We start from the raw sequence: 27178 nt of genomic DNA, 5'->3' as shown, positions 1-27178 counted from the left end.
TATGCTTAGGTGTTAATATTAGGTGTAAATATTATCTTAGGTGTTAATAAGGTCTCCAGGGAGACCTTATTGTGGCTTTTCACTGTATAAAGGGGGCTTAAGAAAGATGGAGAGAGACTTTTTGCCAGGGCCTGTGGTGTCAGGACAAGGGGCAATGGTTTTAAACAGAAAGAGTGTAGGTTTAGGTTGGATATAGGGAAGACCTTTTTTACAGTGTGGGTTGTGAGGCACTGGAACAGGTAGCACAGGGAAGTTGTGAGTGTCCCATTATTAGTGTTTAAGGAAGTGTTTAAGGTCTGGTTGGGTGGAGCTTTGAGCAACCTGATCTAGTGGCAGAGGGTTTGGGTTAGATTATCTTTGACAGTGCCTTCCAGCCCAAATCACTTTATGTTTCTATGATTATACTGCCTGCAGTCAATGATAGGGAGATGACTTGTTTATTTTTCCATAAGACCACGTGTAAAAATCACCTACAGCATCAAATTAATAAAGTAATCTAGCCCAGCATGCTGTTGCCAACTGTGGCAACAGGCATTGCTACTTATGGGTTGCATGCAAATCTAACTGTTCCTGGTGTCCATTCTTCTTGTATTCTCTGACATCTGCAATTGTGTGAGGTGATGTATACTTCAACTGTAGTGTCTTTTTGTTATGGAGCTTGTGTACCCTCTCCAAATCTGTTGGCATAGTCTGCGTCACTAATCTCAAGTGGAAACAAACCCAGAAGTTTGCTACTTGCAGCATAAAGAAGCATCTTCTTTCATCTATTCTAAAGAGATAGACTAGTTTCAGTGAGTGCCTTCTGTTGTGGGATTTGGTAATTAACAGTTAATTATTCATTTATCCACTACCTTCCCGAATCTTTGTACTTTGATCGTATACCCCCTCAGCCTTCTCTTTTCCAAGTTAGTGTCAGCCTTATTAGTCTCCTAAGGCAGCTGCTTTATTCTGTTGATTATACTAGTCTTCCTTCTCTCTGCTTTCTCTTAACTCTACCAACTCCTCCGTGAAATGTGGATGCCAGAACTGCACCCAGTATTGAATATGTGGGTATATGAGGGTTTTATGGAGAGTCAAAACCATGCCCTCTGTGTTGTCCTTAATCACCTTCCTAGCGGTGCCAAGTATTTTATTGCTATTTCTAGTGGCTGATGTTTGAGAGAATCATGAGTGGTGACAAAAGATCTTTCTCCTGAGCTGTAGCATCCAAACTTTAGTTGAGTGTCACAAAAGCATAGTTTAGCTTTCCCAAGATTCACCACCTTTATCTAGGCAGAAGCTCATCTGTCACCTTTTGTCCACTGGGTTTTGTGAAGCCCTTCCATAGCAGCTCACCGTTGGTGCAGCACTTAACTGCCTATTTGATTACTTGGACAAAGTTCTCCATTGGCATGCAGATCATTCTGTTCAGTAAGAAAAAACCCCACAAAAAACCCAAAAGCAAAACCCTGAGAAACATCTAGCTGCTCAATAAACATATTGTCAAAGCAAATTATGCCTTTAAAATCTGCAACTGTCAAGACTCAGATAAGCTTTTCTGCATCCAGCTGAGCAATGTGTGATGGGTCTTGCTGCCAGTATTAGCCTTGAGCAGTTTAATTTCTGATTTTTGTTGTTTGTGGTATCTGATAGTAAGACTGCTTTGGTTTATATCAGAAGGTTATTGATTACAACTTAAATTTTACATTGAGTGCTGTTTAACAAATTAGCAGTCACACAGGTTTATTAATGACTTTGTTAGACTGTATAGTCCCTATTAGAAGTTATTGACCAGACCAGATGCCAGAAAATATTCAAATGTTCTTCGAGGTTCATCCTTTCATGAACCCAACCAGCCAGCTGTAAGACAAAGTGAAACTCTTTTAATTTCTAGATCTTCTGCAACCAGAATAGTCAGTAACTCCAGCTCATCTCAGACTGTCTCATAACTTTACATTTGTAATTGGTATGTTTCTTTCAAGTTAGTTATCATTTAAATAACATTTTATTAGGTAGTATTTTGTGTTCTGAAACTTTTTTCTGAATTATTCAGTATTTTTTTCTGAATAAACAAGCTGGTATTTATTCAATTTTTATGCTCAAAACTGTTACTTAGCATGGCCTGAGTGGAATAGCACAGGATGAGCTTTTCTTCAAGATATATCTGTACTGGTGGAGGAGGGGCTAATTCAAGCCATGGCCTTAACTTACCTTCTGCCCATAAGTACTTCTCTTCACTTTTCATGCTTGCCACAATTGCTTATAAAGATTTTGCTGAGTTTGGGATAAGTCAACAGTATCAACAGAACTTTAAGAAGACACTATAGGCAAGATGGATTTTAAACTGTATGGTGGTGTGCTTTTGTTTGTTAAGATAATTTTAGGAATTTTAATAACAACCATTTTTTCCTGAAAATAATGTTGTTGTGACACAAATGCTGAGAGTATTATGATGTGCTTGTAACTTGTGGCATGTATTGGAGTTATTTATAATTTTGGTATGAATTTAATTTTGTTTTTGCAGGTTTGGACTAAGCAACAAATTTGAAGCAGAATTTCCTTCATCTTTAACTGGAAAGGTGAGTGTTTGAGAGTAGTAATTTGATGTGTTAAGATTTTATTACAAATACAGGAGTTCCAGGTATAGACCACTGTAAAAGTAATAAATAGCACTGCTGTGGGACTAGTTTGTTTTCTGGTTTTTATTTTTTTTCCCTTGTAGGTTGCACCTGAGGAATTTAAAGCCAGCATCAGCAGAGTTAACAGTTGTCTTAAGAAGAACCTTCCAGTTAATGTACGATGGCTACTATGTGGATGCCTTTGCTGCTGCTGCACTTTAGGTTGTAGTATGTGGCCAGTTATCTGCCTCAGTAAAAGAGTAAGTTGAACTATTAATATAATTTTTGATAGTTAGAATTGTACTGGGTTTGTTGCAATTTTTTTGTCTCCCCGACCTTTAAAAACTGTATGCTAGAACTTACTTAAATTGGTTTGATTTCATACATTTTGGTAACAGTTGTCTGTCATGCTGGTTAAAGCTACCAACAGACACCAGTCAGACTTTGAGCTTTTAACTGAGTGGTAGTATAGCTGAATATCTCTGCTAGAACCGTGGACTGTGCAGCGCTTACTATTACTGAAGTAACTTTCAACGTACTTTTTTTAATAGCTGCATCTTCTCAGTAATAAGTTGTTTGGGATTATCAGAATCTGGCAGTAATTTAGTGGCAGTTTGTTTTGAGAAGCTTCTCGTTACACTGTGGCCCAAATAGCCATATGTTTTTGTTTAAAAAAAAATTTAAAAATGTAATAATTTTTTTCTTTCTGGGTTTTCCTTTGAAGCTGTAGATGAGTAAGATTTTTTTTTGTGTTTGTTTTTACACATTAAGAACTAGAAAGTTGTTTTGCCTGTGTACACTTGGCACTGTGTATTGTTCAACAGAAGCTCATTGCATATGCCTGTTTTTCACTTCCTTTCCTTCAGTGCTGTTAATTAGGCTGCCCTCCCATCTCTTCTGTTTTCATGTGTGTAAAAATTGCCTTTAGCTGGTCGTATTTCACTACTTTGCAAGAAGTCTCTGTGTCTCCCCATCCTCTCCTCACTATTAGTCCTGTTCATTTTTCTGCTTCATGGCAAAGCTTGTGTATATTCTCTCTTGTGATACCTCCTAATGCTGCCAGTTATGTACAATTCGGTACACTGAACATGGTCTTGATTTTCTTTATGAAAGTCCTCATTTTACAGAGTTGGTAAATCAAGGCATTTTGAAAAAATATTTATGGGATGAACACTGATCATAACAACCTGCATGCATTTTTGTATCATCTAACTTTCTGTGTTAGTCCCTTTGAGAGATTACTTAAGGCTGGTTTTAATTGTATACAAAATAAGGTAGAAAAGCCACCTGGTAATGTTGTAGTCTGTGGAGAAAAAAATACAAAAATGTTGGCATAAGTGTGAAGTATAGCAGGTTGTCCATATTTAAACTATCACAAACTAGTAAGTTTCCTGTAGCATGGTTGTATGTTCCATAGCCTAAAAGTCTGTTAGAAGAAATAAGAATTTGCTGATTGCCTCAGCAGATGAGTTGGTGACTTAACTAGCTTGCAGAGAAGACTACTGTTCTAGGCATACCTCTTTTTTTACAAAGACAAGGAAAGCTTGCATTGCTACTGTCCATATTTAACTTCAAAAGGAGAAAGCTTCTGGCGCTCTTTAGCTTGACACATTTTTCTCACGTAATATGCTGTTGTAGCAGGAAATGATAGCAGCACGTAACATGGTAGGGACCGATGCCACAAGCCCTCATCTTCTAAACTGGGGCTTCTTAATCTGCTATCAGGAGTCACCAATAATCAACTCTTTATCCATTGTTAAACAAAGTCAGAGAAAAGACTTGTAGCATCTGGGCCCAAAAGACAGTGTTTGAAGCTGGGGAAGGAGATTCTGTGTGGGAACCCAGTGAAAGAATGGTTAAAGAAGTGCTTCCATTGGTGTTCGCGTGGGATAGGAGTTAAAGTAAGCTTCCATCCAGAAGGATAAATCTGAAAAAAAGAAATAAAAACCCTCAAAACCTGAATACTCTGTTCAGAGGATGCTGGAAGGAAGTTAGTGGCGTAATTGTTGCTGTAATATACAGACTGCATAAAGACAGAAGAGTCTTTGAAAGAGAATAAACAGCAGGAGTAAGGACAGAAACTTGGGGTTGAAGTTCTGGAAGTTATCCTAGAGGTATGGCCCAGACTGTCAGTAAATGTTGCATTTTTCCTGTTAAAGCTGGTACCAGGAGACCTTTAAGGACCTCTTTGCACCTTTTGCTGCATTTAAGACTGGGTGAGTCAGGCTCAAGCTTGGATGTCCAGCATTAGTGAAATTGAGGTTAAGACTCAGCTGCCTAAACACAGTATCTTGTGACACTGTGCATGGCACTGAATACCTTTGTTTAGGAACTGTGGTTATTCTTCCAGAATGAAAATAATTTAAGTCAGTCTGGAGACTTTACATCTTGTGACATTGGTTGTCTGTATCAGCAGGCTGAGCAAATGGATGGCTGCTTAGAGGGTTGTCTGTCAGACAAAGAATCCAGAACCTGGTGCCAGTTGGGTGTCTGGAGAGTATAACATAGAAAAGAATTAACTTGTGTTCCTAAAGACAAACTGAAGGGGATGAGAATGCTTTCCCAAACTATAACTCTTAATCCTGGACCTGGCTAGGAAAGACTTTTTTTTCCTCTGGTAAAGGAGGTAAGGAGGAAAGCTGTGGAATATTTTCTGGGATGTATTTGCGAATTCTAGTATAGGAAACAAGCAGAGGAATTTGCAATGATTCTAGCCAGGGCTACTACTCACAGAAAAGCAGTGAAAAGTTACTGCCACTTGAGTTGCTTGAGCGGGTATGGATGGATTTGACTTTATTTCTTGGTAGACCCAAATCAGGAAAGTACAAGGTGATTTCAATCCTTTAAATTCCTCTTACCTGGAATTACAGATTTTGTACCCTTTAAGATCTCAGTACTGAATTGCATCTACAAGCTTGCCAGATTTTTCTTCTATACAGGACTTTCTATCAGTTTATGTCAGAGTGCTATGACAAGTGCAGGAAAATACTCATACGTGTTTTCCTAGAAGTGGGGAAAGTGAGAGACAGTGCATGGTGTGAATTACCTGGAGCGGCTCAGCAAATTGACAGCAGTTGTAAATGCAACCTGATTCATCTAGGTTCTGATCTGTAATTTGCTTTAGTAGATTCCAGTAGAACTGTGACAAGAAGCAATTTTATAATCTTCCACTAAAAAAATTAAAATATTAAATCCACAGACTAGTTTGATTTGCTGCTAGTGTCACAATTTTGCTGATATGTAGAAGACTTATTCAGTGTGAAGTAATCACATTTGAATTGCTTGTCTCTGACTTTACTGGGTCTTGGGGTAGGGTTGTGTTGATCAAATGATCTTCAATGCTTTTACTTCTTTAAATGTCCTTTCACGAGCCAAACTTCAGCCATAGGTATAGTCACAACAGCCAAGATTCACTTGAGGAAACAGGAATCCAGGCTGATGTGCCTGTTTCTTCCTTTCAACTTTTACATACAGTGGATTGTTTCCCACTGGCACTCATAATGTAAAACAATGATAAAAGATTAACAATAAATAAAATATTACTTATTTTACAGTACCTGCACTTGTCTTGGAAGTATTGCCCAGAAAGCTTTGCTAATTCAGCCTTGTCTAAGTGATTCCTAGTGAAAGGACAGTTGGAGCTGGCTTGTTACATCCTTTGCTGCAGCGATCACGAAAGACTCCCAAGATCATATAATTGGCTTGATTTCTGAAAGCAGGATGGGAGTATTCCATGTAGAACTGAAATTTGTGAAGAACATGCTGTAATCACACAATAAAAATAGCCTTCCTCTTTGCCCTTTTCTGCTGAAACTAAAAAATCTTTTAGAAACAAAACCTTTGTTTTGTTGCCTATACAGTGAGTTAACAAGTGGGCATGTTTCTTAAGTTAAAGATTTTTATTAAATGAAACAACAGTTTCAGCTATACAACTGCTTACTTTTAATACAGAAGAGTAATTTTTCTCAGAATGACCAATTAAGAAATGTTTGTTTTAATAAGGCTAAATCAATCTACCATGTTCTTAAATTGCTTGGTATAGTTTGTAGCTCTTTTTCAGAGAATTATTTTTTGAGGTTCTTGTAGACAAAAAAGAAGCTGCAGCTTCAGAGTGTTTGAAGTTAGAATAATTATCTTTTAACTTTTCTCTGTGTTCTGTATTTTTACTGCTTTCCATTGACTTATTAAATTCTAATGTGGGACTGTTCTCACAAATGTAAATATGAATTTTGAAATTACAGGCAATTACTGAAAGTTTGTGTATAATGGGAATGTGCTTATTTTTGTGCAGTGAAAAATAAGTTATGGGTTTGTCTCCTTAAATCAGCAGGTGCTTCAAACTAGGAATTTAAGTCAGATGTTTGTAAACTTAACTGTTAATTATATCACTTTAATGTATTTCCATGCTATGAGGGCTTTCCCTTCACTGTATTTTTCTTCTGAGTGCTTTGTTCAGTGCTAGTTTTGGAAGTCTTTGTACAGTATTGCTTCATTCCTTCTTGTGCATAGAGTTTTTTGAGAAAAAGCATGCTACTCTTCACCGGTAGAATAAATGTTTAATTTGATTCAATATATTATTGCCCTTCTCCTTTTATGTGGTTTTGATTTGATTTTAATGAATAAAAGCTGCAAGAAAGTTACAGGAAATAGTTCCTCATTTGCAGATCTACATTGTCGGTGATCTTCAGCAGTTTTACTCATAGATTATACCATCCTTTCTGGGACAAGTTCCGGATTGTACACATGAACATTAAGTCTTTAAGTTATTGTTCTTTAAATAAAAAGAATGACATAATGAATTATAATTCAAAAAGCACTACAGGCTGAGGTGCCCATTTGAAGCCACTCTTTCAAATGAATTGACGCTCATTTTCAGTATTAACTAAATGCTGTAGTTCACAGTGTGTAAATAGGATAAATAATTTCAACAGAAACTGTAACAATGAAAGCTATGATAGAATTGCAGTACTGCTAGATTTCTTCAAAGCCAGTATTGTACATGTAAATTGCATGTTTCAGAAGGTTCGTGGGCAATCTTTTAAAATGAATAGAATGAGATATTTAATAGCAATCTCTAGTAATACTTTCAAGAGCTACTTTTTTGTTTGTGAATTCACACAAAACTGATGAATGCTGCTTAAGCCTCATCGTTAGTTGTCACTTACATAGTAGTTTACATTTTCAGAATGCTGTATAAACATAACCTAATTATAACTTCCAAAGTATTGATTAAATTAAATGCGGTAGAGGAGCTGGAATGAATTTTCTTAAATACAGTAGTCTTGCTTGTCAGTGGATGATACTGATGTTAAACTACATTAGCTCAGTTTATTGAAGCTATGAATACATTACATTTATTTTCAAAACTGAAGGAAATATATATTTTTGTCCTCTGCCTGACTGCCAGGGACTTGGCACTGGAGATGCTCTTAATACCATAATGCTTTTCTAAGCAGTTCTTCAAGGCAATTACAGAAGACAGGAAGGTGCCTTGTTTTTGAAGTCTTTACTGTGACAATTTACATTGTCGTTCAGTTTGGAAGAATCTTTAAAATTGTACTGTGTTTTGTTGTGTTTATCCTAACTAGAACACATGTAATCTCTATATTGGCTCTAGTCAGCTTAGTAAGACTTTTCTTAAGTAGTGCTTGTATCAAATATGCATTTTTGACCATTGCCTTCAAATATATTCAGAGGTCTTTTTAAATCATGTCTCTTTTTAGTATTAGCTGTGAAATAAAAGAGCCAGAAGATTCAGACCTGGTGTATTTTTCTTTAAAAATTGTTCACTATGATTTTGGTCAGAAGAGTCACTTAAGTCTTTCAAGTACTGAAAGCTTGTAGGACACTATAAATGTGAAATCATGTGTATAGCTCTGATTTTTTTTTTTCCTATGTCTGAAATCAGATTGTTTCCTTCAGAGCACCCTGTAAATGTTTATCAGGTTTTTATGTGCTTTCCTAAAGGGTAGAGTAGTGAGTTGGTGCATAGTGAGGTGTGGGAGCAGGTAGTTCTGCCATGTCTTTTAATTTGCAAACCTGTTTGGGTGGGCGGGGCAATAAGATTGGCATGAAAAATACTTACAAATACAAGTAAATCAGAAAATACTAGTTGGTTTCTTTATAGTTCAAATGCAAATCCGTTAATATTTTTAGAAAAGGTATTTAAAGTTAAATTTGTAATTTCATATATTAATATTTATATTCATCTTAAATGCAGCATATATCTTTGGATTCTATAGTGAATATTCTAAATGATATTTGAACTATAATTGCATTTGTAATTAAAATTATATCTGTAAACATTCTAATATTAATTCAAATAGTATATGTAGGATTAATGTTTCCATGTTACAGCACCTTTTACATTGTGATGGCTAAGGTATCTAGAGGGAGCCATAGATAATGCAGTGGTTTCATTTTTGTATTGCTTTTCCTGTCCAATTTGACACGTTCCTGAAAAAACAAATGTGAGCTAGTTGAAATTTGCACAGAGATATTTTGAAGTAACATGCTAAAAATTGTCTAGCTAGTTGTCAGATTTGGAAATCAGGTTAGGAAGGGTAATTTTTAGGGTTTTGTCTTTAGCAAGACATCTTTGTAGATGATGCCAAATAGGGAGCATGTGCAAACACTGAGGAAAATATTAGAATACAACGTTATCTGAAATTCATATGATAAAATAAGTAGAAAGTACTTCACTGAACAAGAACTTGTTAGTCTATGTTACTGTAAAACAAACAAAACTGGAATGGGATGCTGGCAAGTGTGATGTAGCGATGCTTCTGGGCTGCCTCTTGCTTTTCCTCAAAGTAATCTTGCTCTGAGATGTGCTCACTTTTTCACTTTATTAAACAAATCAGGGTATAATGTTATTTTCTATGTAAGTGAAGCACTGTCAGTAACTCAAGCACTATGTATACATAAAGTAACTTGTTATTTCACAAAAAGAACCAACCCCGGTAGTTCAAGAAACACGGTGCTGACAAAATAGTTGGAAGGATTGGGGCGGCAGTTCTGTGAAAGAGTAGACTGAAGGAGTTGATAAGCCTTCTACTGTACCAAACATACATGTGAAGTAGAAAGTGACTAGATATTTTCATTTTTGTTCCTCATAAAAATTATTTTTGCTGAATTTTGGAATAAATTGTTGAATTTGGAGCAATAATGATGATGGTAAATATTTAAGTAGCCAGATTTATTTTTTCTAAATTGGTTAACTAGCTACAGGATCAACCTGCTTGGGATTTTGTAATTTTCTGTTTCAATCCTAGATGGGCAAGGCACTGTAGAGCCTGTCCCTTTCAGAGGGATCGTCCTCTTCAGCACACACAGTAGTGAAGCGTTGGATTTTACAGGGCCTTCTAGAATTATTTTGTCAAGTTCTGCTACCTTTCGGTTTATTTGGCTGTGTAGCTTCTCCTCCATTCTTGGCGCCTGCCCTTGGACACTCCTAACAGCAGGAGTCAAAGGCTTCCTACATACTAATAAATTAAACCTGGGAACGTTCCTAGGAATTGGTGCTTTGTAATTTGTACTCTTGGAGAGGTCCCTGGCAGGCTCTGAGTCTGTATTGTGTAACAATTCCTAGGCATTATCAGAATGCACTGAGTGGTTTGGAGGTTATGAAAATTTACTGATACAGATGTAAGCTGCTCTCTGCCAGCTGGCTTCAAGTGAATGGGAATGTTTCTGGGCATAGTTTCATTTGCTAATACAGATGTAACCTGAGAATCTTCAGTTTCTCCACCTGTGCTGGCCTTGAACTATGTTCCATAGCATACTACTGGATATTTTGGAAATAAGTGACAGAGACCCAAATTAACACGACTGTAACCTTAAAAGAGGAGATGAAGGTGGGATTTTCATCCATGTTCAGTTTATAATTTCCCACAGTGGATGACACCAGATGAGATATTTGGTGGAGATTCAATCCTGTTTTCATCCCTGTTATAGTCAGTTTCATTTTGCATGTTCGTTTTCTGTGGCCCTTTCTGTGAGAATGTCCTTGAGCAGGAGGTGGGCGCTTTGGATTGCGATGGCCAGATTTGAATAATTTGTTTGGAGAGAACGAAGCTTCATGGGTTTTGTTTCCTTATAATGACAGAGAATCAGAGCTACAATTAAATCCTAGAATAAAAGTTAGAAACCTTTACTTAAATTCAAGTAACAACATTCATGGATCAGTTCAACATCTGTCTGCCTGTGAAATGTGTTTTTCCATATCTCAATTAAGCCTTCTCAAGGGAAGCGTGTTAATTTTGCTGAGGTTGAGACCATTTCTTCTACAAGGCTTCTCTATGGTGTGAAGTTTCCACAATGGTTGGTTCTAGTTGTTGTCACCTCATTACAGAAAGTAGTTAGCCACACTTACTTGGTGACTTAGCTCTTACAGAACAGCTAAACTATCCAGTGGCTGAAATACCAAGTTAGCATCTTGAGTCTTTTGGCTTGTCTATATTTGAGAGGACATTTATGTATGAGACTTCTGTAATCAACTTCTAGGAACTTTCCTTGATATTTTCTCTCTGCCACATGTTTGTACTACACACCAAAATGACTTTGGAAAATACTTATCTATCAGTTAATATGTTGGTGATAATACTACAAGATGTTCTCCATGGTACTCCTGGATAATATGTATGGAGGTGTATGTTTCTGTATACCTTTTCCATTCTCCACATACTTCATGGCTTTAGTGCTTTCTTAAACAGTCTAGAGTTTGAGAATTGAGATAACCAGCGTCTCTGAAGAATAGTCTTTGGCTTAGATACTAAAAACTGTTACATGCAGTGATGTCAAACAATGCTGCTTTCCTCTATATCAGCAGACAAAGTGGTGGAAGAGACCTTTCCGGAAAGTAATTGATCGGATTTGATTCATTAAACTTTAAATTTATCTCTGTGATGTACCAACCCAGGGTTGAGACCCGTACAAATTAGGCCAGTTTATTGATCATGTGAGGATTTGGGATAATATCCTCAGGACTGTCTTTTAGAACTGGAAGTTTCTTGAGCTCAGCTTGATGTTGTCAGTTCTGCTTTAGAATTCTGCTGGTTATGTTTCTCCTTGCCAGATCAGGCGCTCTGATCTGTGCTTTTGTCTGGGCTCACTTTCTGCCCAGAATCTTCTATAAGGTAAGACAAGATGCAGCAGTAGTAAACCTGTTGGACAAGACAGTTATTTCAGAATTGTACAAAAAGCACCAGAATGCTACATGTATTTCCAGATGTTCTTCAATCCATGTAGTATGGGTTTCACTCACTGTCTTGCGTGGATGCTGCAGTGGCTTCTGGGTTGAGCACCCTTACAGTAGTCTCTAGTTAGAAATACCCTGGCTATTAATAGGAAAAGTGATGCAAGATACACGTCAGTGGTTGAACAGACACCTTTCCAAACTACTGTATGTGCTGAAGTAGGTATTCCAGGATGTCAGGACCTGAAATCAACTAAGGTTTCATCTTTGTCATCTTTGCCCTTCACAAATAGAGAATTCTTCTGTAAGATGGGAATCTTGCCAATTTGTAGTTTCTGAAGGGTTTATTTGTGATTCACTTTGTTCAAGGTGAGGACTTCCTCAGCAGAGATAAAGATACATGTAATTCAGTTATGTGTGTTCCAAGTACAGCTTTGGCATTTTCATGGCATTGATACAGGCCTCAGCGTTGACTCAGGGGATGTTCTGACATGTTGAAAGTATGCATACAGTTGTGTGATTTGGTTATCTTCTAACTGTATGTTTCATTGTTTGTGCTGATAACTAAATTACTTGGGTATAAATTTTGTAGTCAGATGTGTCTTTGGAGAATGAACAGAAATTACTGCTTCTATCAATTCTTTTTGATTGAGTGGAGATGGTATAGTTCAGACCTCTGATAGGATCTTTTGCCTTTCTTCTATGGGGTATAATACAAATTCTGGCCTTATGAGAGTCAACAAAAAAAATCTGCTTCAATTCTCTTTGTATTTTGAAATTTGAGCACAAGGTGTATTTTTTCAGAGCACTATTCAGAATTATTAATACTTGATTGTACTGAAGTTTTGTATGAAGGAATTTGAACATCTCCACATACTATTTACTGGACTAATGTTGCACTACATTAACATATGTTTTGGGGTTGTCACATGAGAAGTCAAAGATCAAATACATGTACGGGGAGATTCTTCTGTTGTTCCCAGAGGACTACAAATAAAATTGATGGTGGAGGATCCTGTAGTTAATGTCCATGTTGTTTCCTCACTTACGAGACAACAGGAAGTACTCACATTAGCACTGCTTTGGGAGTCCTGTAAGATCCTTTTATTTAATATTCTACCAGTCATTTACTGATTTACAGTGGGAGTTGAGGGGGCTTTGGCTCATTCAGTAGTTTGGTTTAGTGTAGCGTGCATGTTCCAGGTCATGCACTGCAAGAGGGGACTGTGTGGCTGCACAGCCTCCCAGTCCAGATCATAACTGCATTTGGAATTGTAAGCTAACTTCACTAGACACTGCAAAGGCGTAACAGAAAGGTCTTGCAGTTGGTTATACAGGTAGCACGTTATTTGTATTAAATACTGCCTTGTTTCTGCATGAGAAGTTCATACTTCCTTTTTTTTTTTTTTTCCTTCCATGTTTAAGGGCAAAACTGTATTTTACTTAATTGGGGACAATAAGCGTTGGTGAGAGTGTATTCTGAGTTGGGCTCTTTTGGTAGCTTGACTTTTCAAAAAGACACTGTCAAAAATCTTTAAATAATGAGTTATTTTACAGGAATGTTTCATTAAACATTGCATCTAGATAGTTGATTGAAGAGGTCTGTTTTGCAAAATTCCGTGGATAACATTAAAGACTATCTGCTTTTTATACAGAGTATGTTACAAAGCATACTTTCTTATCATTGGTATGCTAAAAGGCGTACTTGAATTGCAGTTTTAGCTGCTCAAATTTTGGATTGGGTTTTTTAAGAAAAAATTTTTAAAAGCTGGCTAGTATTAAATCTTCCTAATAAGCAAGTCTCTCTTCCACTTAATTTGTGCTTTTGTTGTGGCTAACAAATAATTTGCTGTATGGGTTTTTCTGTACACCATTGATAGAATATATAAGCTTGTCATCCTAGTGTGCTGGAAATGCTACACTCAAATCAAGTGTTCCTTTCTGGTTTTGTATATCCTCACCTGCTCCTCACTGTAAATCACTGAGATGTCAAGAGCAGTGATTAATTAAGCTGCACGTGCAAGTGCTTTTTTTCACCTGTCAAGTAGGAAGAAAACTTACTATAGTGAATTGTGCAATGCTGTTTAAGTAATTTCTTTTTATTCCAGGCTCTGAGGTTTGCAGAAATATTTTACAGTCTAATTTTCATTAACATTTCTGTATTGATAGTATGGAGTGATTTGGGACCTATGACTACCCCAAATTTTACTACAGGAAGGATTGTATTTAAGGCTCTGGGAACATAAATAATCGTGGTTTCAAGGCTGCATGCGTTTTTATCTCATGCTAGTCAAATGACTTTAAACTGGCTTATTTAAATAAACCAATTAATAGTACGTAACTACCTATCAATTTCATATTTATGCGTATGTATTGCAATATATATGTAATTTTATTGGAATTTGAAAAGCTTGGATGTTTTCCACACTCCTTGGGGCAAACAATGAAATTAAATTGTATAGTGATCTTAATCTATTATTAAAAGGTCCTGGAAAGGAAGATTACAAGGTAGATTCAGGTTTTGAATCAGTTTTGCCATTGGTTTAGCAGCGGGTGGGCAGGCAGATGCCTGCTCAGAGTAGAACCTATTGCCATTTTTCACCATTGATAGAGTAGCCTTTCAGAGTCAATGAGCTCTGTCAATGTGAGCTTGTCAAGGCTACAACTTCATAGACCTGAGAGGCGGTTTGAGAGGTCAGCCCTTTTCAGGTTTGCTGTGATGCAAATGAACTTTAATGCTTAAACAACTATTGGAATTTTTATGTCTGCTCCTTGTTCTTTTTTCTTCACAAAGTCATTGACGAGACATTCAGTGCTTTTTAAATTGGAAGTTGCATTGTGCTAAAGACCTAGTACAGATTTACGGAGGGCTGAAAGCAGTTAGATCATGTTCTTTTCATGGTGCGATTAGAATCAAATCGATTTCCCTACAGCCTTCAGCATTCAGATGGCAATTTTAACAAAGCTTGGGGGCTAGACAAGGGACAAAACGACTGAACTGAATGTTAATTACACTCTGCAGCCTTATTTTCTTTTGATTTGGAGCTGACTGGCAACTAAATTAACAAAAGTGTGACCATAACTGCTGCCCTATTTTCATTTAAAAGGAGAGCAGACTCTAAAAGGCTATCTTTACAAAGAAACAAGTGAGGTCTACTGATTATTGTTAAAGGGCACTGTCTTTAAAAACATAATAATAACAATAACCCCAAAAATACTCAATTCCCAATTGATGTGATAAATTAGGCACTGGCACACACACACCTTCTGATAATTCCTTGACTTGTGCTTTTTAAAATAAAACATAAAAAAAATTCAGTGTAGTGATTACTCATAGATAGCAATGATCTAATTTTTAATCATGTGACCACAGTACGTGCTTAGATGTGTTTCTCCACAACCACTTTGATATTAAACTAGAGAGAAACTGATGTTTGAATGGCAAGATGTTAATATTTGGTGGGAAATGAATAATTTGTTGTCTAATTTTTATTTTACTCAGACATTCTTGTCTCTCATGACAGCATTTAGTTTGATTTGTTAAGGTTCATTTACAGTACTTGTATTTTGTAGTAGTAACAGCAAGATGCTTTCTTATCCCTTCCCCTCACCCCTCTCTGCCTTGTAAGGGAGCTGCAGCTGCACTAAGTTGTATTTGATCCTTGTCATTGCTCTGTCCTTTTGCACCTGCAGCTCTGTTGGTCTCATCATAACACCTGGCACCATGAATTATCCTCTTTTTATTCAGTCAGTAGCAAATCCCATTTAGAGCTAAGCAGTGTATATTCTGGCAGTCAAATGACCATAAATGTCAGTATGTATTTCTCAAATGTAAATATAATTGAATAATTATATTCCAAATACTGTGAAACTTTACAGCACAGAATGTCCTTTAATACTAGCATGAACGATCTTAAAAAGCTGTGCAGAACAGCTTTCAGGACTCTCTGAAGTGTCAGGTGTAGACATAAGCAGTAAAACTGCTTTAGGATCCTATATGTTGGGTTTGCTCTTTATACATCACACATTTAGTAACACTAATTTGTGCAGTTTACTGTAACTCTGCATTTCGTTTTCAGTCTCTAAAATCTGGATATAAAAGTAACAAAAAAATTCTCTTTTGTTTGCAGTATTCCGTATTTATACTTGACCTACAGCACTGCAAAATAGTTTGCAACATTTGCAACATCCATATAGATGGATACTGGGCGATCAGTGTTTCTGCTTTGATACTTGGATCACTTCAAAATTTCTGTGGTTTTAAAGTTATAACTGCTCTAAGATCCAGAAAGCATATAGTTTTTGTTCCAGAATGGTTGAACATAGTTATTTGGGCGTCATAAAATGTTGTTTCTGTTCTAGTTACTGTTTAATACCAAAGAAGTTTTGATAGTACTACAGACCACCCTGTACTCAGTCACTGTCCTGTACCTCTCTCCTTTTCACACAAAAGCAGCTGCAAAACAAAGTTTTTCTAAAACCAGTCAAGAGTAAAATTCTTTCTCATTTGTCTTCCAGACACGAAGATCGATTGAGAAGTTATTAGAATGGGAAAACAATAGGTTATACCACAAGGTGAGTGCCGCAGGGAGCAGCTTCGTACTGTTGGAGTTTGAATTGCACAGTATGGAAACAGATGCTTTTGTTGAACAAAAAATATGAAAGGTGGACAAATGGGCTAGTCTGTGTGCTGCAATAAAATACAGCTCATTTTTCTTCTTTTTCTTTCCTCCTTGTCTAGCTGTGCTTGCATTGGAGACTAAGCAAAAGGAAATGTGAAACGAATAACATGATGGAATATGTAAGTTAAAGGGCTGTTTTGTGAGTTTCTCTATTAAATGATCATTTATTTTGCTTCTGATCTTATTCTTTTCATGATTATTAATCAGTAAAGGTGTCAGGAGCTTAATCGCCTGAGTGCAAGGATTTTCTACGGTTCACAGATGCATGGTTTCATGTGCAGGACTGATTTATAAAGTTATGAATGACTTGAAAACAAGGCTTCACTGTGTTCTGAAAAATAATAAATTAATTGCCAAGATAAAATGGCTTGAACATGTGCTGATGGAGTGTGAAATTTTAGATGCTGTATAAAGAATCACCACAACTTTGGTTACGCAGCAAGTCAGATATGGCTGTTTTATATAATGTTAATCAAGTCTAAAAGTATGGAAGAAGACCTTTCAACTAAGCTGTTGGAGCTTAAGAAGCCTTTAGCCTTTTTAGATTTTAACTGCCCCTTACCTCAGCTGTCGTGAAAGTATCTTTATCTCTTAATTGGTGTCACTAAAATATTTTTAAGTTAGTTTCTGGAGTTCTGACTTCAGTCTTTGACTGAGACTCCATAAGCCCTTCTTGGAACTATACAGTGAGAAGTTAGAAGTGGTTTAAAATGAATGATGTCCAATGTGGGATTTCAGTTTGTTTAGCTTGCAACCTTCTTGCTATTTTTGGTGCTGTTTTTGTTTCCATTTTCAAAATACCTTGGCAGTACATAAATAGGATGAAATTAAGCTGTTAAAATGTAAGAAACATTAGAATTTGTGTAATTTCTTTTAATGCTCTAGGAAATAGGTGGCAGGAAGGGTTAACTGTTTTAAAATAAAGATTAGCCTTTGAGAAATATCTACTGTATTAGTTCTAACATATCTGTGATCTTTCATTACATGTTACTTTGTCTGTTCTTCAAAACAGCAAAGCTGTCATGCATATAAAAATTTTAAAATTTATTAAATAGTTGGAAATGATACTAAAATATTTTTTTTTAATCTTCCCCTTATCCCTGTTTCTACATTAGACCTTAATTCTAGCCTGAAACATAAGATCTTTAAAATGCATTTTTTACAGTGATTATTCAGTTCACTGAATAAGCAGACTTTTTGTAACATCTGTTCTGCAAAATTTTTTGGTTTAGTTGTATGAGATGTGACTGGAAATGGAATAAAGCAAATGTCAGAAGGTAGATTAGAGCTTTAGCTAAATTAAGGGTTTTTAAATTTCACTGAATTTTGTTTTTCTGAAGGAAAACATTGTCACATCCAATGTTTTGCAGATTCAATTGGAAAAAAGCCACATACTATGTTAGTTTGTAAATGCTGTGGCTGAGCAACATTTACAGATGAACACTCATGCTATTAAATACAATTTAAAATCAGTTGACCTGTTTATAAAAGCATGGGCATATAGTTTTACAGAATAAGGATCAAAGATTTTATTTGTTGTTTGTGGAATGTCTAATATATTAACTCTGGATAAATTTAATGGAAATTTTTTACAAAACTTCTCTGTACCATTTTATCATTTTCAGTGAACTGATTTGCTTATCCCTTAAAAACTGCCCTTAAAGTTGTGTTCGTGATTTAATTTTAAATAATAACACTTATCCTCAGGTTTTTAAAAACAGGTGATTTAAATTACTCTTGTACCCAAAACTTTGTGCTTTGCCAACTTGAGATTTGCAATCCACTATTGCAGACATTAAATTAAGTAAATAATTACATAGGTGAAATAAAGACAAGATAGTTTTACACCTTTGGCGTAAACACAGTGTTCCAGCTTTACTTCTTGCTTCCTTTTTGAAACTTTGCCTGAATATCAGAAGCCCTGGTACTTCTGAAGCATCCAGTGGTTGACTCATGTCAATGATCAATGAATTTTGAGCAGTTTGCATTGCTGCTGAAAATAAGTCACTTCTGAGTATCTCAAAAAAGAAACTTATACACCTGGTTTTGATATTCATTATTTCAAAAGTGTTTGCCTTAGAAATAAAATCAGAAACTGACTTCTTTTCTGATGTTCAGTATGCTATCGGAGATAGAAGGGTTCACTCTGTAAGCAGCAAAGTTGTGTTCTCCTTTACAATCAAAACCACTCAAAAATTTTTCAGACCTCTTCGAAAGGCAAGTTCCCCATACAAGTAAATAAAATCCTTAGTTATGTCACCAGATGCGCTTACTTGTTTATGAATACAAACATCCTGCTGTATTACGACTCTCTAAAGAAAGAAAATGCAGAGGTGAACATTTTCTTCAAGCTTTCTATTTAAAGTAGGATAAATACTTGGGCAGTATTCTGGTCTGTACCCTACCATGTGTACATAGCTCAGAAACACATAGTTTAAATTTGAACCAGGACCCTAAGAATAATCATGCAAAAGCATTAGTTAAGCTTCTTGTTAACTACTTGCAGATTTGTTAGATACAGGAACTTTGCAAAGGTTAGTACACTTTCTATACAAGTTTGGTACTATAAACTTGACTTACCTACCTTAAGTGGAAACAATTTTGAAGTAAAGGGACTTGCATGTGTAATTGAAAATTAACTTTACATATATTGTGCTTTCTGTGTTTTTTTTTTAAACGAATACATTTATCTCTTTCATAATTTTTCCTAATAAAGTAATTTAATTATGTTAAAAAATAAGTACTTATTAGCTTATTTCAGTTTGTTTAGATGTGTTAGGTATGGGTAGGCAAACTTTTCCAGTTGAATTTGGTTCTTTAAGACTTCTGTTTTTTTGCCCCAAAACAATTATATCAAACATGACTTTTCTAATGGTTTCCTACCTAACAAGAGCACTGTGGTCTCTGATAGTCATTAAAACTTGATGTACTTCAAAGAACTCCACAACGACAACCAAACAAAAACAAAGCGAAACAAAACCCAAAGCCCACCTAGTAAATTATAATTGTGATAGATAATAGGATTGCTGCCATCTTCCGTTTAATATATATTTGTTTTCTTTTTATACAGGTCATCCTTATAGAATTTTTACCAAAGACACCGATTTTTCGACCAGATTAGCATTTGATTTATTTATAGAGACTTATTCAAGTATGTTGTCTTTCCAATGGTGCCTTGCTTGGTGCTCTCCTGGTGGTGACATAGCATTGGTTCTACAGAATCTTGTGGTGTTTTCATTCTTTTTTTTTTTTTTTTTTTTTTAAATAAGAGCGTGTTCTAAGTGCATTTGGTCAAAATCTGCAAAGTAATTTCACACAAATGTTAACTACCACTTAAGTTATTGTTACTTTTGCTACTTCTGTTTATTCATGTATCTTGATTTTCAAAGTCTTTTATATGTGTGCGCGCGTGCGTGTGTACATACATATATATTACTATAAATACACAGCTGAAAATGGTATACAAGTGAGCAGGTATTTTTTTATCCCAAAAGACACAACTGATTGACTGTACATTGTATAAGTCCTTTTAATCATTCATTTACGTGCTGAAGTACCTTCTAAGATCTTCCTAAACTTTTGTCAGTAACTAGTCAATTGTAAATGTTTCTATTTCTTTTTGGGCTATCAGCTAGCCTCTTCCAACAAAAGGAGATGAAGTTAATTTTGGAACCCAAATGTCATTGTATTAGTAGAAATCTCTGTGCTTTTCATGAAGAAGTCCTGTCAGCTGGTTCTGAAAAAGTTCTAATTTAAAGATTAAAAAAAACCACAACAAAGCAGCAAAATAGAATTATTTTACTCAGACTAGAAGAATGGCTGAGGCAATTGCATGCATTGGGTTAGCAGAATTAAAGTTCACAAAAATATATTAGTATTGCAGTTTATAATGTAGCTGTTTTAATTCAGGCTAAGGCCATGTATCAGCTTTATTCCTACTGTTTACCAGGTCCTGTACAGTAGTGCAGAAGGATTTGTTTTACTAAAACTTACTGTCCAAGAGGACCTTTCAGGGATGGGATTGTGTTGTTGTTTTTTTTTTTTTTTTTTTTTGTTTTGTTTTAAAGCCACATAAACAGAAAAGAGTTACTAAAGAAATCTTGAACAGTACAGTTCCAGATGCAAATGCAGATGCTGTGTATTAAAAATAATCAAAGCAGGGTACACTGGGCAGCAGTGTAAGTTTAAATGTGTTAGATAATTATTGCACCCTTGCTTCTGCTCATTTTGGTTTACAAAGCTTATTTTCTGTGCAAGTATAATAATTTTAACTGGATATATGGTGTATGCTTGGGTCAGGCCAGTTGCATTTTGTTGTCTTCTACTTATATCTTAGTTGTACATATCTTCACAGATAGGTTGTTTTTTTTTTTTATTGCAACTCAATCATATTTTTAAATTTGCTGTAGGTATCTGAAATTACTGTACAGGAACATTAATGTAAGTTAAGATATGTTCCTTGTACAGTTGTGGTAGCAAGCAATAATGTGAATATATGAAAAAACAGATATACTCTGCTTAATATTTGTATGAATGAAAAGTTGATACCACTACAAGAATAATCTCTTTTTAATCTTTTAAATACAAGTTTTATTTCAAGGTAATGTATTACAGATACCTTGATGCTGTGAACTATTTTTCTATATCTTCGAAATATTTATTCTCTGTAAAATATGCTCTAGTGAGTATTATATTCCTAAATTGTTGATAGTGGGAGTGGTCTAGAAAGTTTTAAGTTTTCTTAAATCTAAGCCTTCTGTATCTGTTCCCAAAATTCATCCTTTGCTCAGCTTTTGTCTGTGGATTTCTCTGTTCACTTTGAAAATAGTTCAGCTATGCTTTTCATGGAAGCTTACAAGTGTGTTTCTTTGACTTGATGGAATACGATTTTTAATTAACAAATACCGGTTTTGTGCTGCCTCAGTCTTCTGGGTCCCACAATGGTTTCTCCTTGCAGTAACTGGTTATAATTTTTTTTTAAAATCAGTTTCAGCTGCTTCTTTAGTACAAACCTGGCTCTGCAGCATTCCTCCTCTCATCTAGAGTATGAATTATAATCTTGGACCAGTTTTGGGGTATGAGGGAGGCCAGAAGCCTAATATTGATGGCAGTTGAAATTGTGGAGGCTGGAGGTGTAGGGGAGGGGTTGAAATTAAACAGGAATGATAACTGGTGATAAATACTGATGACCAGAAGCATACATTAATTTCTTCAAGTGTTAGTTTTCAATAAAATGAATAGTGAAACATATAAGGCCTAGATTTTACTACCAGTATTCCCAGTTGACTGTTTAGATAGGTCATGGATGCAGTTTTCCATTGGTAGTTCACTATCGTGGAGGGATAGGATGGATATGGCTTGTGATACATTCATAGCAGCACCGCATTCAGCGTGAGCTCTTTGCCTTAGTTTACTACTGAAACTTTCCATACTACATTCTATGACACCGCAACTACCTTGCCAGCAGCACCCAAACCCACCTACAGTAAAGCTAATTTGAGCACAATGTGTGCTGAAACCAGAGTAGTGAACAGTGTGGCTTACAGGTTTACAAAGAGTATCTTGTTAGTAAAGCTTCCACATAAGTGGTAGTACTGGTTAAGATCCTGTGAATGTTTAGGTGCCTCTGCAGTCATTTACTTGGTTAGCAGGCATTTTCTGTATTTTAACAATGACTTTCTCTCTGAGAATTCTAGTATAGGGGTGCGAAGTAGACCTCTGAGCAAATAAAAAGTTAAATCCCTTAGTAAGGAGGATAGACTAATTGCCTCTTAAAGCATTTCTGATATTTTATTAAAACAATGTCTCTGATATAAAGTAAAACCAGGAAACCTGAGAAACTCTGTGTGTGTGTCTGTCTATCTATCTCTGTTTTGCTCAAGTGTTAGTCCTCTGATGAGGTGGAACCCTCACCTAGTAAGAATGTTAAAACATTTTCATACAATCCCTTTAGATTCATTAATTATAACGATAGAAATTGATCATGGCAGGAACTTTATCATATTTAATGCCTGCAGCAGTCATCAGGATTTTCCTTTGATGTTGTTTCTAAAATACTAAATTATTTATTTTGTGTGCTAGTGAGAGCACATACATTACCTTTTTTTGTCCAACTTGCAAAGAATGAAGTTGCAACAGTTTGAGCAGGCCGGAAGCTATGGTAGGGCTTACAGGACACAGTCTACGCTGCTGAAATAAATATTACATTGTACTAACTTGTTCAGCTTTTCACAACTCAACAACTCCTAGAAATAATCTTTTCTATTTCCAGTTTCCTTGAACAGTAAGGGTTAGGTACCCACTTGATAATAAGCATTTAACAAATGCTAATTATGTCTGTCTCACTTCAGCCTGAAAAACTAATGCTGAAGGCACCAATGATTCCCTGTTAAAGTTAATTATTATTTTTAGATACGCTGGCCTTTAACTGGCCAATAAAGATTGCTTTCTTACTCTTTCAAATCTTTTAGTGATAGGTAGAAATAAGTTCTGGGGCAAAAAGGCTTTTTGTCTGACCCTACATGAATAATTCTGTAGAGCTCATCTGGTGTTAAATAACTATGATTTGAAGTTTATACTAGGATTGGCAGACTTCACCAGAAATTAAAATATTTATGGAGATAGGTTATAGGAAGTCAGTAACTTTTTTTGGTAATAGCTTAGTAAGAATCATTTCAATAAACTATGTATGCAAATCCAGAATTTCCCATGATACTCAAAAGAGTAGATTGTAAAAACTTTTTACAGTGCTTAGATGTAAATTATAATCTCTGTATCAATTTCTTAAATGATACTTTTTTGTATATATCAAGACAATGGTGTTTAAATGTAATACTCTGTCTCTGAGGTACATGCTTGCTTAAAACTAGTTTTTCATTCTTTTTCTAAAAGTCATTATTTAGCCCTGAAGATTGTAGGGAAGAGCTTTAAAATGCAATCTGTAACTTCTCAGAAGTCAGAAGGCAAAGAAAAAGAACTTGTCTTTATTCACTTCCCTCCACGCCCCACCCCAAAGTCTTAATTTTAAATCAGTCCCCTTGTTTTGGGAGCCCTAGCTTATGGTTTTTGAGCAGCTGGCAATAATGCAAATTGTCCACCAAAAAAGCTCCATTTGTATTCTGAACAATTTAAAGAGATCACTTTAACTGAAGAAGCAAAAGCCTTGTTTAGCAAAGAAAATCCCTGCTTTTAAATTCTCCCAGCACTGCTGTTGAGTAATTAAAAGAAGGATCATGATGACCCTACATTAGGTCAAAATCCAGATGATTTTATGTAAAGGAAATGCTGAATTAGAGAGGTCACAGAGTCCCAAATGTCTTGGATTCATAGTAGTGACTTATTAAGGTTAAGTGGTGCTGGCTAGTTTTGTATCAGTGACTAAAATAATTTATGTTGGTCTTCACCAACCTTGCTTATGAAAAGAAAGCATTTTAGAAATAAAATCTCTATTCATCACTGCTAATCTGCTGTAATTTCTGTGCTTCTCCCTAAAGCCACGTTACATTTCCATCACAAACAGCTAAGTGTATGATCGTTATAATGCCTTTAATAGCCATATTGTAGGTAGAAATATTAACTTCTCAGGGACTAATAGGAAATATGAAAATGGAATTAATGAGCTGAATGCCTATCTGCACGAAGGCTTACTTTGCAAATGGCACCCCACAAAGCTTCTGATTGTATTATGCATGACCATTGTGAATGTTATCAATATACAGCTATGAGAGCTCCCTTCACCCTGTATTGTTAGGCTGCTGAATGTTAAAAGTATGTTGGATAAGGATAAATGAAATTTTTTTGCTGATTTGGATAGAGTGATTATTTCTAATGGTGCTACCTTTTTAATTCCTGTGTTTATTCTTTGTAAAGTTCTCTCTGTAGGCTGGGTGAATCAGGGGATACTGGTGTAATGAGAAAACAGTATCGTTCTTAAGGAAGTGGAAAAATTTTGAGGGGAGAAGTATGTGAAGCAAAAAATTTCACTGCTGAAATCATGCATTTGTTGTTCATTAGTTACAGATAGCTACTTGGGTTGTTTTGTTGGTAACAGTATTTTGCAGTTTATTAATTTTTGAACTTCATCTTTTTGCACACTGATGTTTCAGTCAGCATGGACTGAATTAGAGACTAATCTTGAAGACTTAAAAAAACAACCAAAAAAAACCTCCTTGCATGAAACTTCGTATGTTGGCAGTTGTGCTGGTGTATGTATCTCTACCATGTGACACCTGGGTAATACATCTTTCATAAACTACATTTTATTGTTCTCATGGAAGATGTCCTTTTAAAATATTCCTCTGCTTTGTTTAGCTCATATTACATTAAGAATTATTTCTTTGAAAAAAGACTCATAAATGCTTGATTCCTCAGAATACAATGGACCATTAGGAAAGGTTTAGCAAGGCAAAAGATGACGTGTAGGAACTGGAAGAAGCAACATCCAAAAGACTGAATTTGGGGATTAGGTTTGGAATCTTGAGTGTGACGATAAATAGCTTTGAACTGAACGAAATGGTATGGAATAATGAAAAGTAAAAGTTAGCAATCCATTTCAGTAATTTTGTAGAGTGTCTTAATTTCTGTTACATTTTTTGATTTGAGTAAGTGTGTTATTGATTTATTTTGGTTATGCCTGAACTGATAGACAATTCTGCTATTGTGCTGATTTTGAGGTAAGCTTCCTTCTAAACTCAGCATCTCTTAGTTGAAAATATCCAGACCAAAACGGAATCGCTGAGAGCTGCCCAATGAGTAGAGGACAGGCTCTTCCTAAGCTGGAGCCTGTAATGCATGGCTGATTGTTTCCAAAGAAAATTCTTGACTTGTCCAGACAGCTCCTGGCATGTGACAGTGTATCTAAGGCCCAGGAATAGGATCCAGTTAGGACAGTTTAGGTTCAGGTAAGTAAGAGAGGCTTTTGTAGTTAGTGGCAGCTTTTATGGAGAAGGGAACCATTGACAAGTGCTCACTTTTGGAGGGCAGGTAGTAGATTTTTGTAATCTTTATTGAAATATGTTTGCGTGTTCTCCCCCTTCTCTCTCTGCCCCCCCCCCTCCCGCCCCCCCTTAAAACTTCATCATTTAAGGTTATTTTACCTCATGTTGAAAACTAGACTTGGTAGTTAGCTCATTTTTTTCTGTTACAGTTTTTTTAGGTTTGGGAATCCATTTTTTTAAATCACATTTAGAATTTTTTTTTTTAAAGTCAGATAGCCTCACAACTGATAATTTTTAGTGGCTCTATGTTTAAACTTGATCTCATTGTACCAATATAAATATCTCACTCATCCACTCTAAATATTTCTCTCTGATCCTTCTGTGCTTGCAACAGGCTTTCTAACTTGTTAGGATTGCTTGCAACAGGCTTTCTAACTTGTTGGGGTATGCACTGTACCTCCTTGTTATTGTCAATGAGCAGTTTGGTTTAGTGAGATTACAAGGAATGCAGAGTAGTTCCTGATTTGAAGAGTGTAACTTGGATTCTTCTTTCCGTAAAAAAACCAAACCTGAGTGGCAATCGGAATACAAAACTAATTCCAAACATAAATTTTAAGGAGAACAGTAAACTACAAAACAGTGCCTAAATGCTGTGTGCTAATTTTGTTCTGTCTAATTCATGTTGCTTTAAACTAATTTGCAGAGAGTTGCATAGGATTGTGTGTGCTTAGGAAAAATTTGTTAAATGTCTGAACCAGTAGCGGTAAATAAATCACTGAAAGGATGTTATCTTTCAAGAAGGTGAACTTAAAAAACAGTGGTTTGGACTATGTTAAAAATCCATTTCAGGCAGAAAATGCGTAAGCAATAATTCAACTTAGAACTGGATATTAAGGAAGCTGCTATTTATAGAGAGGCTTGATGGTAATTTTGCCTGTTGGGCATCTCCTCTCATCAAGAGTTTAGAAATACAGGGTTGCTGTGATTTCCACTATTGTAACATTCCTCTTCAAATATTTAAGTCTGGGTGAGAGACTGAAAGCTTAGAGGCCAGTACTGTGTTCACACGGTGCACGGCTTTGGGAGGAGAAGGTAGGAAGAAAAGGACTTTTTTTTTTTTTTTTTTTAAAGGCTGCACAATTGTATATATGCATATTTAAGAGTATTTAACCATGTCTGCTAAATTACTGAAGTTAATCTATTGTTGAATTATAGAATATTATTTAATGCATCCACATCATTTTTTCCTGACCTGACCCAGAATTGGAATGGACTCCAAAATTTTTTTTAAAGCATTTCTTAAGTTGTATGTATTATAAACAAATAAAAGACTTGTTAACCAATCCACTAAGCCTTACTGGTTTTTGTTTATCCAGTATGTTAGGGGGTGGGGGTGGTAGGGAGGGGAAGAAAAAGAAAAACCCCAGAAACTTCTGTGTTATGATACAATGGTGTCTCCTAATTTTCAGTTGATACTTTCGGTCTAAATTGGGGCGAGGGGGTGGGGGTGGGTGGATTTAAAACGATTTGGAGTAATTCAGGTGACTCTGGGACTGGAGTTAACCAAGTTTAGAGGCATTGCCTGCCTTAAGTGTTTCAGACTGGCTTTTCATTAAGTCTACATTTAGAGTTCTTTAAGCTTTTCAAGCCCTACTGGTGGTAGAATTTATTATTCGTATCATCATTATGGTTGGATAGTAATGTTGAAGCTGTGTATATGCTTTTTGTAAAAAATACAGCAGAGTTCTGAGATATACAAGATATACT

At 35.8% G+C, this 27178-nt stretch overlaps 1 protein-coding gene across 1 annotated transcript in view; it reads left to right on the top strand.

Annotated features, from left to right (window-relative positions):
• The window catches only part of CHIC2 (cysteine rich hydrophobic domain 2), a 31680-nt gene extending 4926 nt beyond the window's left edge, over positions 1-26754 (top strand). The window contains exons 2-6 of the mRNA XM_040595758.1: positions 2504-2558; positions 2702-2857; positions 16312-16368; positions 16535-16594; positions 19546-26754. Coding sequence (XP_040451692.1) covers positions 2504-2558; positions 2702-2857; positions 16312-16368; positions 16535-16594; positions 19546-19596 — 379 coding nt within the window. The 3' untranslated portion in view covers positions 19597-26754. The remainder of the gene's footprint in view (positions 1-2503; positions 2559-2701; positions 2858-16311; positions 16369-16534; positions 16595-19545) is intronic.
• Positions 26755-27178: the final 424 nt, after the last annotated feature.

This window comes from Falco naumanni, chromosome 1 (genome assembly GCF_017639655.2).
Source record: "Falco naumanni isolate bFalNau1 chromosome 1, bFalNau1.pat, whole genome shotgun sequence".
Classification (NCBI taxonomy): Eukaryota; Metazoa; Chordata; class Aves; order Falconiformes; family Falconidae; genus Falco; species Falco naumanni.
This window is presented reverse-complemented; position numbering and strand designations above follow the sequence as displayed.